The 13,412-nt window shown below is 36.5% G+C and overlaps 1 protein-coding gene across 1 annotated transcript in view; it reads left to right on the top strand.

Moving 5' to 3' along the window:
- VWDE (von Willebrand factor D and EGF domains) overlaps positions 1–13,412 on the top strand; it is a 221,349-nt gene that overhangs the window by 24,055 nt on the left and 183,882 nt on the right. The window contains exons 6-8 of the mRNA XM_063307665.1: positions 3,264–3,353; positions 8,428–8,563; positions 11,190–11,407. Of these exons, the coding sequence (XP_063163735.1) occupies positions 3,264–3,353; positions 8,428–8,563; positions 11,190–11,407 (444 nt within the window). The remainder of the gene's footprint in view (positions 1–3,263; positions 3,354–8,427; positions 8,564–11,189; positions 11,408–13,412) is intronic.

A 13,412-nucleotide genomic window follows, 5' to 3' on the forward strand; every position in this document is an offset into this window, starting at 1 on the left:
CAGTTTTGGGTTTTTCACTGACTCCATGATGACGCGGTGGCGCTGCGGGTTAAACCGCTGAGCTGTCGATCGGAAGGTCGGCGGTTCGAAACCGCGCGGCGGGGTGAGCTCCCGTTGCTCGTCCCAGCTTCTGCACACCAAGCAGTTCGAAAACATGCAAATGTGAGTAGATTAATTGGTACCGCTTCGGCGGGAAGGTAACGGCGTTCCGTGAGTCATGCTGGCCACATGACCCGGAAGTGTCCTCTGGACAACGCCGGCTCCAAGGCTTTGAAATGGAGATGAGCACCGCCCCCTAGAGTCGGACACGACTGGACTTTACGTCAAGGGAAACCTTTACCTTTACCTTTACCATGATGTAAGGAAAACATTAGCAATCAAACAATGAATCTGTTCTTTGGGGAGGGGGTTGTTCTTTGGAGGGATGAGCTGAATGATTCCAGTGAAAATTTTGGGATGCAGAATTTGGTGTAATTATCAGAAATAATTCCCATTGAATTCAAAGGCAGTTACTCCCATATAAGTGAGAAGTGGATAGTAGCAGTAATAATATGAACATGTGGATTAGCATTCTTCTTTTTTTCACTGAAGAATTTAGCTTTGTTAAGTTAAAAAAAAAGGTGTTTGCCAAATTATGTACACTGTTGAAAAAAGTGTACTTTTCCTCTCTTATAAGAACATACTGGAATAGGTCAGAAGCCGATAAATTCTTTCCACAGTATTTATCTGACTTTGGACAGATTAGATAACAAATTTATTACTGTCCATTAGGATATTAAAGATACCAGAGTAAATCCAGCACATGCTACTGCCACATATAATTTATGTGTTATTACATTCTATTGTTGTTAACAAGAAATTTAACGCTTACCCCAAAATCTGCAGTTGTACAGATTTGGGGTTTATGCTTCCTCAGTATTTGCAGTTGTTGGAGACAACTGTCCTAATATATAACTTTCCTCTGCAATTTTCCCCAATATATACTTTCTTTAAACAAAATTACACCTAATAATTTTATTGTATGCCTCCCAGAGCCATGTTTGTGAAATGGGTGGCCATATAAATTTAATAAATAAATAAATTTAAAAAGTTAATGCAATTTTTTAAAAATAGTAGTTTAATATACAATTTTTACAAATATTCTGTTTTCCAAAAAAACTTTCCCATATAAACACTGTGTTTAAATTATTTTTTATGGCAATGAATAAGAGATACTAGAGAACTCTGTTACTGCAGTCTCTGCTAGACAGAACCCATATACACAGATAAGGTATTTTGTGTAAAAAGAAATCTGTGGCTGATTTCTATCACATCCTTATTAGAGTTAATAAAGTTAATAGAATCTCAGTTAAAAAATAAGCAAGGAATCAGATCTGGCTTCTAAGGAGCAGGTTCCAGGAACATCAGATTCTAGTAACGATTCATCTCCTGCATAGGCAATGGAAAAGAACTGTGGGAGTTGTACTGTGAAATACCTGAACAAAACCAGGTTATGTAACTCTCTAAATGGCTAAGCTAATTCATGTTGGAAAAGGAGAAATATATACCATTTTTCCCTTCTTTTACAAAATAAAAATAAAAGCCTGCAGTTAGTGAGTGATACAGACTTTTTGCAAGGAAGAAGGCATGCTGGCTAAATCTTGGGAAAGAAATTAGGGAGAACAGGTGCTTTGTTGCCTCACTGGAGAGAACACATGTATTGCTATTATTCGAGCAAATATAATTGGCTTGATCTGTATTGATTTATGAGGCAAACAGCTTCAAATGATCAAAGTTTAACATATAGTGTCAATAATCCCAAGAACAACATAATCTAAGAAAGAAGCGCACTTTTGGAAAGGACATGCATTATTTTATGTGTAGCGTTGATATTCTGTATTCCTACCACAATAATATAAAAAAAAGTATGATTGGCTTCTTGCTTCCATGAAACCTTGGCTAGGACTCAAAAAGCCACTTTAGATAGATGCTTACCTCAGCTATTTAAATGTTTGTCCTTTGAGTTATAGACATTTTGCAATTGGTTTACAACTTTTTCTTTTGCCATCTATCCAAAAACATTGTTGTTCAAAGATGTTACATCCAAAGTTTGGAATCAATTTCAGCAGGTCCTTGATGACTACCATAATCACCCGTTTATTGATCCAAATGTGGCATGAACAGGCAGTTTAAAATGAAAAAAATAACAAATGTATATGCTGTCCAGCCTTGGTGATTCTAGACAATTTATAAACATTGAAAACTAGTAAGATCAATCCAGCAATTCAAATCATAAAATCAGCAGCATAAATACTCTAAAAAGCCTGAGTAAAAAGATTCCTAAACTGTAACTATCTTAGCTCCAATGGCAAATTGTTCAGTAATATATTACCAGCATCTGCAAAAGGTGCCCCACTGATGATCTTAGAGCATAGGACAATTGTATGGGAATTGATTAGTGTCTCCCAAAGCTGGGTAAATTACCCAAAATTGGGCAAAAGTGGTTTTTCTTTGGGTAATGACACTCAACCCATTACCCAGTCACAACAGGGACATTTAAATTGACTTAAAGTGTTTTAGCTACATTGGATAAAAAGGACTTTCTGATAAGCAGTTTTGGTTAATGAAGGAAAAAGTTTGGGAAGCATTGGAACAGATGGTCTTGAAAATGGCAGTACAATTCTCTTTGTTGATTCCATTGCATCATCCATTCCTTATATCTGAGCCTCACAGCGTTGTGATTTGATCACCAGTTTTATTTTTCTGAAAAGTAATGCACAGAAGCATTGGGGTTGGGCAGGGGGGATATGGCTGAAGTTGTAAGAAACATTTCTTTTTGTCACAATATGCTTAAAATGCTAAAGCAGTGCTGCAGCTTAGAAAACGCTGCACAACTGTTTCATCCAATGTTACACATATTGGCAGATGTCCTAGTTCTGAAGGTCAAAGACTTCTTGAGCATTCTGTGCACTCAGAACTTGCTTGGCGACAGCTTTTAACAACTTCAAAAGCCACATATAGACATTTATTTGAACGAATTTTAGTGTTAGTTTTTGGTGCTTAGAGGCCTGCCCCTGTGCATTCTCAATTTGGCAGGGAAAGGCCCTGGCTATCGTTTTGTAAAGGAGGTCTACAATTGCTAAGGAGAAAGAACAGCAAAGTGAGTTTTTATAAGGTGTAATCTTTCTAACAATCTATTAGTACATTTTCCATCATTTTCCATAAGTCTTTCATTTTAAAAAAGAGGAAAAAGGTTTTAAAATAATTTGGCTTATTTATTGCAGGTCTTTTGCACTGTCACAGCTTTTAGGTGGGACTCACCTGATCATTACTCTCTCCGTGAAGAAAGCAATGGATTCTATGCTGGAATCAAGGTAACAATGAAACATCTAATCTCATAAACTTCTCTAGCGTAGCCTCGATGGAGATTTCTATATTAGCCATCTTGTTTCGCAAGACAACACACCGTAAAATTGGCTTTAGTGATTATAAGAAGGGTGCTTCTAGGTGCCGAAGCAGAAAATGTTTGAATAAATTGCCTGCCATTCTATCAATCATTCTATCAGCCTTTTAAAAAACCCTAACAGCTACAGCATCCTAGGCAGAGAGAAATGTATTCTAAAACCCTTCCAAGTTCATTCACCTTGAGTAGCATGGTACTATATGCATAGTTCCATGCAAATAAATAAATAGTTATGATAATACTTGGCTATAAGGTCTGAGCAGCTTTGGTTGTATCAGACTATTACTGTGAAATATAAATTGCATCTTCAATCTGACCATATTTATGAGGTCTGGCATGGGATTAACAATCAAATCTTTTGAGTTTTTTGAAAGGAACAATCCTTTCACAAAAACAAGGGACAAATTCTCTTTTATATCAAGGAAGCTAACATATATCACCTGGCTCATGTGTAGTCCCTAAGCCCCTCTTTTATGTCCTCCTTCATGTAAAACACTTTGAAGTAGGAAACAAATAAAAATAATATTTTTAATTGAATAAACATTCAAAGAAAACTCCCACCTACTACTCCCTCCAAAAAAGAATTTAAAAAAGAAAACAAAAAAATATATTTTTGTTTACATCCACAACCCAATCTCAGTTCAGGTTCTCATCCTTCCTGGTCCTCTGTAAGCAGGCTTTGTTACTACCAAAACATTGTTCATGCCTACTTTATTTTAATGATACAGTTGAAGAGGCTAAAGTATTTTCAGATCTTGATTGGCCATTTAGGAAACAGGTATTTTAGAGAAGTATCTTTTATTCATCTGATTATTCTGGAATGCACTATAAGTAAGTGACAAAACCTGACTCATTGCATTATGGCAGTTGTGGTACAAATTCATTCTGGAGAAGTTAAACCAGTAAATAAATAACAAGGAAATGTATCTTAAATCCAACATTATTCATGGTATAATTGCTATCCTTTATAATCATCTGTGTGGTTCATACATAATGCCTTTGACTGGAGACTTAATAGTGTAACCACAGCTTTGGCTGATATGGCATTATTTTTATGGGTAAGACTCATTTCCTTCCCCTGATAAAATGCAGTATCTGCTGAAACATCATAGATGGGTGGAATCTTTTATTTATCCTCTAGTTTCCCCAGATTTTCCTTGAAGATGTTTTGAACTACAGTTATGCTCTACATTTGGGGAATGTTACCCTTGGTCATACTGAGTTTCTTATTCCTTTTCCATCCCCACAGTTTCCTTCCCCCTTCATTTAAATATTGTCTGCAAGGAAGAATCTCTTCTTATTCACTGGATGGGGAAGAAAGTGAATAAATGCTATCCTCTGAACTTTCCCCATTTTATTGTTTCAGTTAAGATTGTCTAGAGTCATGAAATTTGATGCTCTGTTTTAAAATCATTTTGGCTTAACATTTTTAAAATTAGTGTTTATGTCTGTGTGAGAGAGAGAAAAGTGGGGGTTATTATTTTGAATTATGGGTTGTCCATGTTTATTTTCAGTGTATGAACAACTACTATATCTGTATTTACTTCCACATTAAGATTAGAACAGAGTAGAAAACATTTTAAATGTAGAATGGTAGAAGTCAGTTATGCTGTTGTCAACACAACCATAATTCAGAATACATCATACACACACACACACACACAATATGTATGTGTGTATGTGTGTGTGTGTGTGTGTGTGTGTGTATATATATATATATATGCTTTTGTAAATAATAAACGAACTAGGGAAAGGCATAATTCATTCTTAAAGCACAGGCTGGCTAGTAATCTAAAAGATTGTGGTGCAGTCTTTAGCCACAGAATTGGGAAAACTTTGGCCTTCCACGTATCGTTAGAGTTCAGCTCTCATCAACTGTAGCCAAGATCACTGATGATCAGAGATTATTGGAGTTGGAATCCAAAGAACCAAAGATTCCTAACCCTGTTTTATCATTCCCAGTAAAAGAAAAGCATGCTAGGGGAGAAAGATTGAGAGAGAGAGAGAGAGAGAGAAAGCTTGTTGCTTTGATGAATAGATAACTTTAGTCAGGTGGCTTGATGAATGCTCAGATCATCATATTCATATTCATGTAAATTCCCTTCCATTCATTTGGACTTATAAAGTAGAATAACAGACAAGCAACGTGACCAGCTAATTATTGTAATATACATGCCAGCACATTTTAATTAACATTCTTTTCACTACTACCACTACAGTGCACTAAACCAATCAGTTCCATGCTGTTAGTTAATAGAATTTTTCAAAGGTTTTTACCCCCTTTCTGCATCAGAAAAAAGAAACAATTACCCAACTATACCTGAAAATTATTTTGTAATTACCAAAGACGTTCAAAAGCAAAAGGTAACATTTGTAAATTAAGTCAATGTCTCTTTAATAAGCAATTATAGTGGCTAATTTGACTGCATAGTTTACAGCTTAGCAGAAATCTCAGGGAGCCACCAAAATAACAATTTCACCTTATCTTGAAGGGGCAATGATCTAAGATCTTGTTAACTTGCCAACATAGCAATATAAGTAAGCAAAAGGGTAAAGGCTAAAAGGAAAAAAAAGAACCTTTTCCCAGTGACAATTGAATACTTGTAGCTGAAAGAACTGAAAGGCACAGTAATTTGAGAAAAAAAATCCTTAATTCTTAATCCTTAATCCCTTAATCCACACCCATTAAATATATAAATATTTATATATTTAAATATTTATATATATTATAAATATATGTGTGTGTGTGTGTCTGTGTGTGTGTGTATACATATACATATACAAATGTTCTTTAAGGTGTTCTTCTGCGTCCTGTTGAATTCCATAGTATTGGAGAATTGTGAAATGTTCCACAATAAAATATGACTTTAGATAAAATTTGTTCCTGTGGAATAGAGTTTATTTTAAAAATCTCATGGAATATGTTTGACTCCAATGTTGGGAGAACACTGCTTGGGAGAAAAACTGCTAATCTTAATTCCACTTAGTTGAGTTGAGTTGAGTTTTTCCTTCCTTCCTTCCTTCCTTCCTTCCTTCCTTCCTTCCTTCCTTCCTTCCTTCCTTCCTTTTTTTCAATTCCAGTCTTAATTTTTTTTTGTCTCAGATCCTTTTTAGTTTTCAGAAATAAAATGAATTTTTCCCCTCCATCTTTGTTAGATTTTGTTTTACCTCAATATGTTACATTTTCAGAAATTTAAAAAAAAAACCCACAGTGAACATTCCTCTTGGTTTTCTGTACATATTCTTGTTATTCTAGACATTTGTGTTTGTATGTTGAGGAAGAAAACTGTAAATGGCAAGCAGCTAAAATAGTTTACTTAACAGGAGTCTGAGAATGTACAGTAGGTCTGTTTTTCTGTAAATTATAAAGCTCTCTTGTACTGAATCAGACAAACTATAGTTTTTCGTTTCAGGAGTGAAAAGTTGAGAATCTATTCAAAAGTGGCTTCGAACTGAAACTGTAGAGTACAATTCTCAGCATAACTTCAAAAGCCAAGGGCAATCTTTGGTTCAAATAACTGTTATAGGACAAGTGACTTAAGTCTATCTTACAGCAACTCTCCAAACTTTCAAGGTCAGAACTTTCCTAGCAATAGAACAAAAAGGTCTTCAATGGGAAATCACTGGGAAACTTCTATAGCTACCCATCTACCAGAAGGAATTCTGGGCAGCAAACAGAATAAAAACACAATATGCTAAAAAGAGCATTTAAAACAATAGACAACATTGAGGCCCTGATAACACACATTCATCCACCAACCCATGCCTGCTCTGTCAACATCCTGGCTTCAGTGCTTGGGGGGAAATCCAGGTCTTCACCACTTTTCTGAAGGCCAACCGGGTCAGTACCATCCATATATCCAGGATGCTATTACATCAGGCATGTACCATGACAGAGAAAATGCCCAATGTCAAGAATATATTTCAACTTTGGATGTTTTTTCTGCCAAATGATATTCAACTTGAGGACAAATTATTTTAGTTTTTAGATACTAAGGCTAGCCTTCACATGGCTGAACTGATTAGAAGAAAGGCCCATAGAAACCCCCCACTTTTCATACAGGATGTCCTAGGTTTAATTCCTGGCTTCATTTCAACTTTGGCAAGACTGAGTGGCTGTGGGTTTGGAGTCCCCTTGATTCTGGGACCAGAGATTTCCATTTTTGGTTCTGGGAGAGATTGCACTCTGCCACTCAGTTGCAGTATACAATTGGGATTTTCCTGGACTCACAGCTCCTGGTTGAGGAGTAGGAGGGCCTTTGTACAGCTTCAGCTTGGGCTTTAATTGCACTCATTCTTGGATCAGGAGGTCCAGTTTGTACTTACCTCCCACTTGGACTACTAAAGCATGATCTACATGGGGCTGCCCTTGAGGCTATCTGGAAGCTGCAGTTGGTGCAGGTTGTTGAATGGAAATGTAGCTGGCTGGGCCTACTTAACCTTAGGGATGAAAACAATCCTGTGCCTGGAAGAATTTACAGAGATAATTCTCAGTTAGGTGGCCATTAGTTATTTCTTTTTCCTCCAGTCTAGGTTCTTCTTCCTAAGTTTTCCCAGCAAGGTACAATAAAAGATATTTGGATTTTTACAAAGAATCTGGTAAATATTACAGATTATTAAATGAAAAACACTGAAGTTCAGTTTTATGTTTTGTGAAGTATGCATTTGTTTTATTCATCCTGAATAAAACAACAGTGCTTACGATTTGGGGTTGCTTATATTATTCCAGTTCTTCAATGGGGATGCTCTTAGAACTATGTTTGGGCCCCCCACTATGTTTCTGGCTAGGCTAGGGTCCTTCTTACTCAAGAAGTTTTGTCATTTGTGACTTCTTCTCCCCCTCTTCATGGTTTCAAAGCTTGGAAACCTTCCCTTCCCAGACAGCAAAAATTAAAGGTTCATCTTTAAATAAGAGGCCATTTACCATGATAAGAGGTCAGGGCTTGATACAAGCCTAGCCTTTGATAATCTGTCTCTATTTCCAGTTTGTGCCAGAGTCCTTACAAATTGCAGAGGATGGCAAGGAACATATTTTGACAATCTTAAGCACCATTCCCATTACATGTTTGGCCCAGGATGACATCTGTAAAATTACTTTGCAGCTGAGTACTCAGCTTTCTGGTAAGTACCTTATGTCAGCATATAATCAACCATAGTTTTTCCATTTTTCCTGAAGTCACTATACCTATAATAAGTCTAGAAGCAGAGCGGTGGTAAAATGCTTTAGAAGTCAAATATGTTCCATAGCTATAATACCAAACAGATGAGAAAAAATATATCATGCATTGAGTGATACAGTATATTAAGCTATTTGTTCATTTTTATTAACATTAATTAATTAGTTAATGTTCATGACAGCTAATATAAAACCTTATATGAATATTTGTATATATCAGAGATAGTGTGGTTGAAATGTACATTGAAATAGAAAAGATGGGTCCAAAAATCCCATTATTTATATATATATATATATATATATATATATATATAATGTAGTTTAGCTTGGAAAAATCACTTCTTCCCATACTTAGTTTGTAACCAATCATCAAATAAATATATACGCGTGCACACACACACACACGGATAGAGAATGGCATACCTATATAGATTTTCCATTTTAGAATCCAAATCCTGAATGTGTGGCTCAGATCAGTTTTCCTTAATTACTATGGCTGAATAAATAATAAGCTGTGGTTTAAGAGCTCATGCATTCTGTCCTCAACAGGTATGTCTGAAGATAAATGGCCTACAGATACCTGTATCTCTCATTTGATTTGCCTCTTTTTGCTCTACTTTAACACTGGAGAGAACCAGCCTCAAAGACTTGAAAGAGGGAGATGGAAGAAGTTTGCACTCTTTTCCAGTAGGAATGTTAGACTGAACAGCTGTGCCCACAGGCTTAGCAGGCAGAACTGACAATGCGGCATTTTTTTCAGGCTCAGGCAGGTTTTTCCTGAAGCCTAGGAATGTTTTTCCGGAATAAGTAAAATGCCTGGAATCACCCCATCTGTCCTCCGGACGGCTGCTTGCAGCCAGAAGATTCCAAAAAGTGTTCGCACTTGACTGGTAAGATCAGCCAGGAGGCTGGAACATCACCATTTCCAAGCCACACTGTAGCCTTAAAGGAACACTAAGACTGGCCACCCCATTTCTAAATCACATTTTTATTTATTTATTTATTTTAAGTATATGCACCTCAAGAGAGGCTTTCGACAGTGAGGAGAAGCTGGTTCTCTTCGTGCTTAATGTTATTTTTGGGATTACTTTAAATATATATATATATATATATATATATATATATATATATATATATATTAAGTTTGGGATTGTGTTTTCCTTCCAAAGGAAATTCCAAAGATTGAGAGTAAACAATTGTCTTCCTGTTATTATTTCTGTATTAAATTTGAAGATATTAGCATTCTCCTACATGTTGAATCAGCTTATTTGAACCTTCAGCTTTCTGTTTTCACTTTCCCTTGAAACCTGTCTGCTATCTCACTCTCACTTTATGTAAACATGCTTTGGAACTCTTCCATATCTTCGACTGTCACTGGTTAAACTCCTAGGGGGCGCCATAATCTACTGTGTGAGACATGGAGGATTTCAAACAGATTTCTTCTGACTTCTATCAAGCTTTTATGCAAGATATCCAGGACATTGTGGAAAATATGAGATCTAAAATGTGCCATCAGGTTGGGGATGTGGTAGATGAAACTGAGAAATTTAAGAGCAAAAGAAAGGCTTTTTTAAAGACTGAGATTGGGATTTTTATCGAGATGCTGGATGAAGATTGGATAATGGAGTTGGAGAAATCTAAGGGAGAGAGTGATCGGCAAGCCATAAGTAAAATCGATCTCCTGGTGAAATGCCAAGAACCTGGAATCTTTGAGGGGGGCAGTTGGGCTGTCTGATTCTTCCAAGAGGAAAGTTCTGGGCACATTGTGGGGATATGTAACTGCTCTGGTTTGTTTTGAAGTGGGATAAAGGTTCATCTGGTTTGCTTTAAGGATTTGATTGATGTTATTCCCTTTTAAAGATACGGAATTACTGTTTTGAACTGTCTTTTGGGGGGGTTATTAAGATTGGGATTATTAAAATTGTTGTACCATTACCTTTTTAGTTTTTTTTCTTTCTTTGTAGTTTTTTTTCTTTTTTTGTAGTTTTTATTCATTTCTTGAAACCTAATAAAATTTACTATTAAAAAAAGAAGTTTGCACTCTTTTTGCACTAAGAGAAAGACTTCTGAAGAATCCAGTGTTTCCTGGGACATCCACCAAATTGTAGCTAAAAGTCATGGACACAGAACTGTATTTGGCATGTAGCTCTGGATATCTCCTTTACATAGGACGCCATACAATCCTATTTTAGAATGTTAATGTTCTCATGTATTGAAATATTTTATTATTTTATTTGGTAAACTATATTGTGAACCCTTGGGAGCCTCTATTTGGCATGGGGGTGGGTGGATGGATGGATGGATGGATGGATGGATGGATGGATAGATAGATAGATAGATAGATAGATTAAAATAGATAAACTAATATTGCTGAGGTATATGTTTTGTCTTTATTGCTGATACTTCTTTTCTTCCTTAATAGTATGTTCGGGTTTCAAAATGATCATGTACGGTAGTCACTATAGCAAGAATATTTTTACCATCCAACTTCATTTAACTAACAGAAAAATAAAACCATTGACGTCCTGACACCATTATAAATTTATCCAATATGTTTTTGTGCTTTTTCAGACAACTTGGTGGAAAGGACACCGAACATAGCTCTTTCAACATGCCATGTGGATCTGGAACAAAGACCCTGCAGAGAAAGCAGCTGCGCAAGAGCATCGTTTGCTGTAAGAGCTGTGAATGACTTTGTAGAAGATGGAAACCTTGTCAGTTATATCACAGTAAAACCACTCCAGCCAAGGAAATCTCTATGGCATGGTTATAAGCCCAGGGATGTCAAGGTAGGTCAAACCAACAGCCCAGAAGTTCTCATAGCATGATTCAAAAAATACAGGGCACTCCTTTCCAGTTGTGTTTATTTTATTTTTACCTTTATTACTCTTTTTCTCTTTCCAAACTTCGGAACTAATAAATCTTTGAATAGATTAATAAACCAATACTAACAGAGATAATGAAAATACAACACACACACACACACCGCAAAAGCCAGTTTATTCATCGTTAGAAAAAGTACCATTTTTGAGTTAGAAAGAATTCTTATATGAGGGTTGGATTTCAGTAATTTATATTTGCTTAAATGCTGTTCTTTCTGAATTCAGTGAGGTTGGATCAGGCTGCAAATATTTCACATGCTTCAGTCAAAAAGTGTTCATTTGGTTCTGAAAGAGGAAACTTCGAACTGTTCCATAATTTAAAATATATCAAAGTAATTTCGTTCTTGTACCAGAATAAAATTCAGAGGAAAATGCAGCAGAATAAATACTTATATTTAGAAATAACTAGGCCTGGCATCAATAGTTGCATGCCATAATGTCTTTACCTCTTGCGTTATGCAGAACGTTTCATGACTGTAACCCAAACAAAACAATTCATTATTCAGTAGGGATTTGTTTTAGTGATGAATAAAGAGTACAGTTTTTATGAATCCTGATATAAAATGACCTGAGCAGAAATCCTCAACTTAATGTGCAAATCAGTATTGAGGATGTCACCTATAAGGAATCTTGCTTGTTCTGTGTCACCCATCCTGGGTTTTCAAAATCTGCTCAAGAAAGTCACCCAGGTCTTCCCTCAGAAGAGGAAAGTTTTTCCTGGAAGTGCTTTCAGTTCTACCAGTAAATGGATAGCCCTGAAAGGATTCCTGTAATGGTTGCCTAATCCCAAATACTCAGTCTCACAAGCTCGGGCTTAAAGATAACTGATTTATTAAAGGAATAGTATGCAAATACAGAGAAAGCTGAGAATGAGCAAAAGCGCGCCAAATACAAACTTAAAGCTTTGCCTGTGAGCCAGTCCCGCCCCAATCATCCGTCAGTGCGCACCCCCTCCCAGGTGCTAGGAACCGTTACACGCGCCTGGGAAAGTAACCTTGAACAGGATCGCAAACCCAAACACACATTCCAAAGCTCCAAAACAACGGAGGGCGGAGGAATGGAAAAACCCTGAACGAGCAGAGCGAATGGACATGGAAAATGAGTTGACATGTGAAATGTTACAATGTTAACAGAACATTGAAATGGGAAACATGACAATTCCTTACTTATCCCCAGATGCCATCTTACTTGAGGTTACATACATACATACACACCCTACCCTGCTATCTTTTGAGGTAAGCAGTGTTATGCAGAATGCTAAATAGGAGTAAGAATTGTAAAGCAAGAAATTAAAGGCATGAGGAAAGAAAAAGAAATGGAAATACAGCTAAATTTAGGTTGTTCCAATTCTACCTCTTCATACTTTTTGATTCTCGCAAAGCAACCTTGCTTCCACCACATGCATATATCAATTCTTTTGTTCCTCAAACGACTTACTTCTCTTTTCCTTGGGATCTCATTAACTCCATATTAACTCCATCCAACCATAACTTTTGGTCCTCCCCTTCCTCTTGACCCATTATTCTTCCTTTTGTCTGTGTGTGTGATTCAGTTCTCAAAAATATGAAACTACCTCAATGTATGTATTTATATATCTAATTTCTAGACCATCTAGCTGCAAAAGCAGCTGTGGGTGACTTCACAAAATTAAAAACTGGGAAAAAAACCCCTCAAAATATGATATGAAAAAGCACAATCACCCTGAGAAAACAATGAAAAAAAAAATCCCCCACATCACATCCAACCTAGATCCCTTAACCCAAGGCTTGCAGGAAGTGCCATGTTTTTTAGGGCTGTCTTGAAGGTTAGTAGAGTGAGATCCAAACAAATGGGGGATGCTATTCCAGAGAGCAGCTATTGCAACAAAGAAGGCCCACTTCCTGGCTCCTGCTACATGGCAATGCTTAATTTA

This window comes from Candoia aspera, chromosome 1 (genome assembly GCF_035149785.1).
Source record: "Candoia aspera isolate rCanAsp1 chromosome 1, rCanAsp1.hap2, whole genome shotgun sequence".
Lineage (NCBI taxonomy): Eukaryota > Metazoa > Chordata > Lepidosauria > Squamata > Boidae > Candoia > Candoia aspera.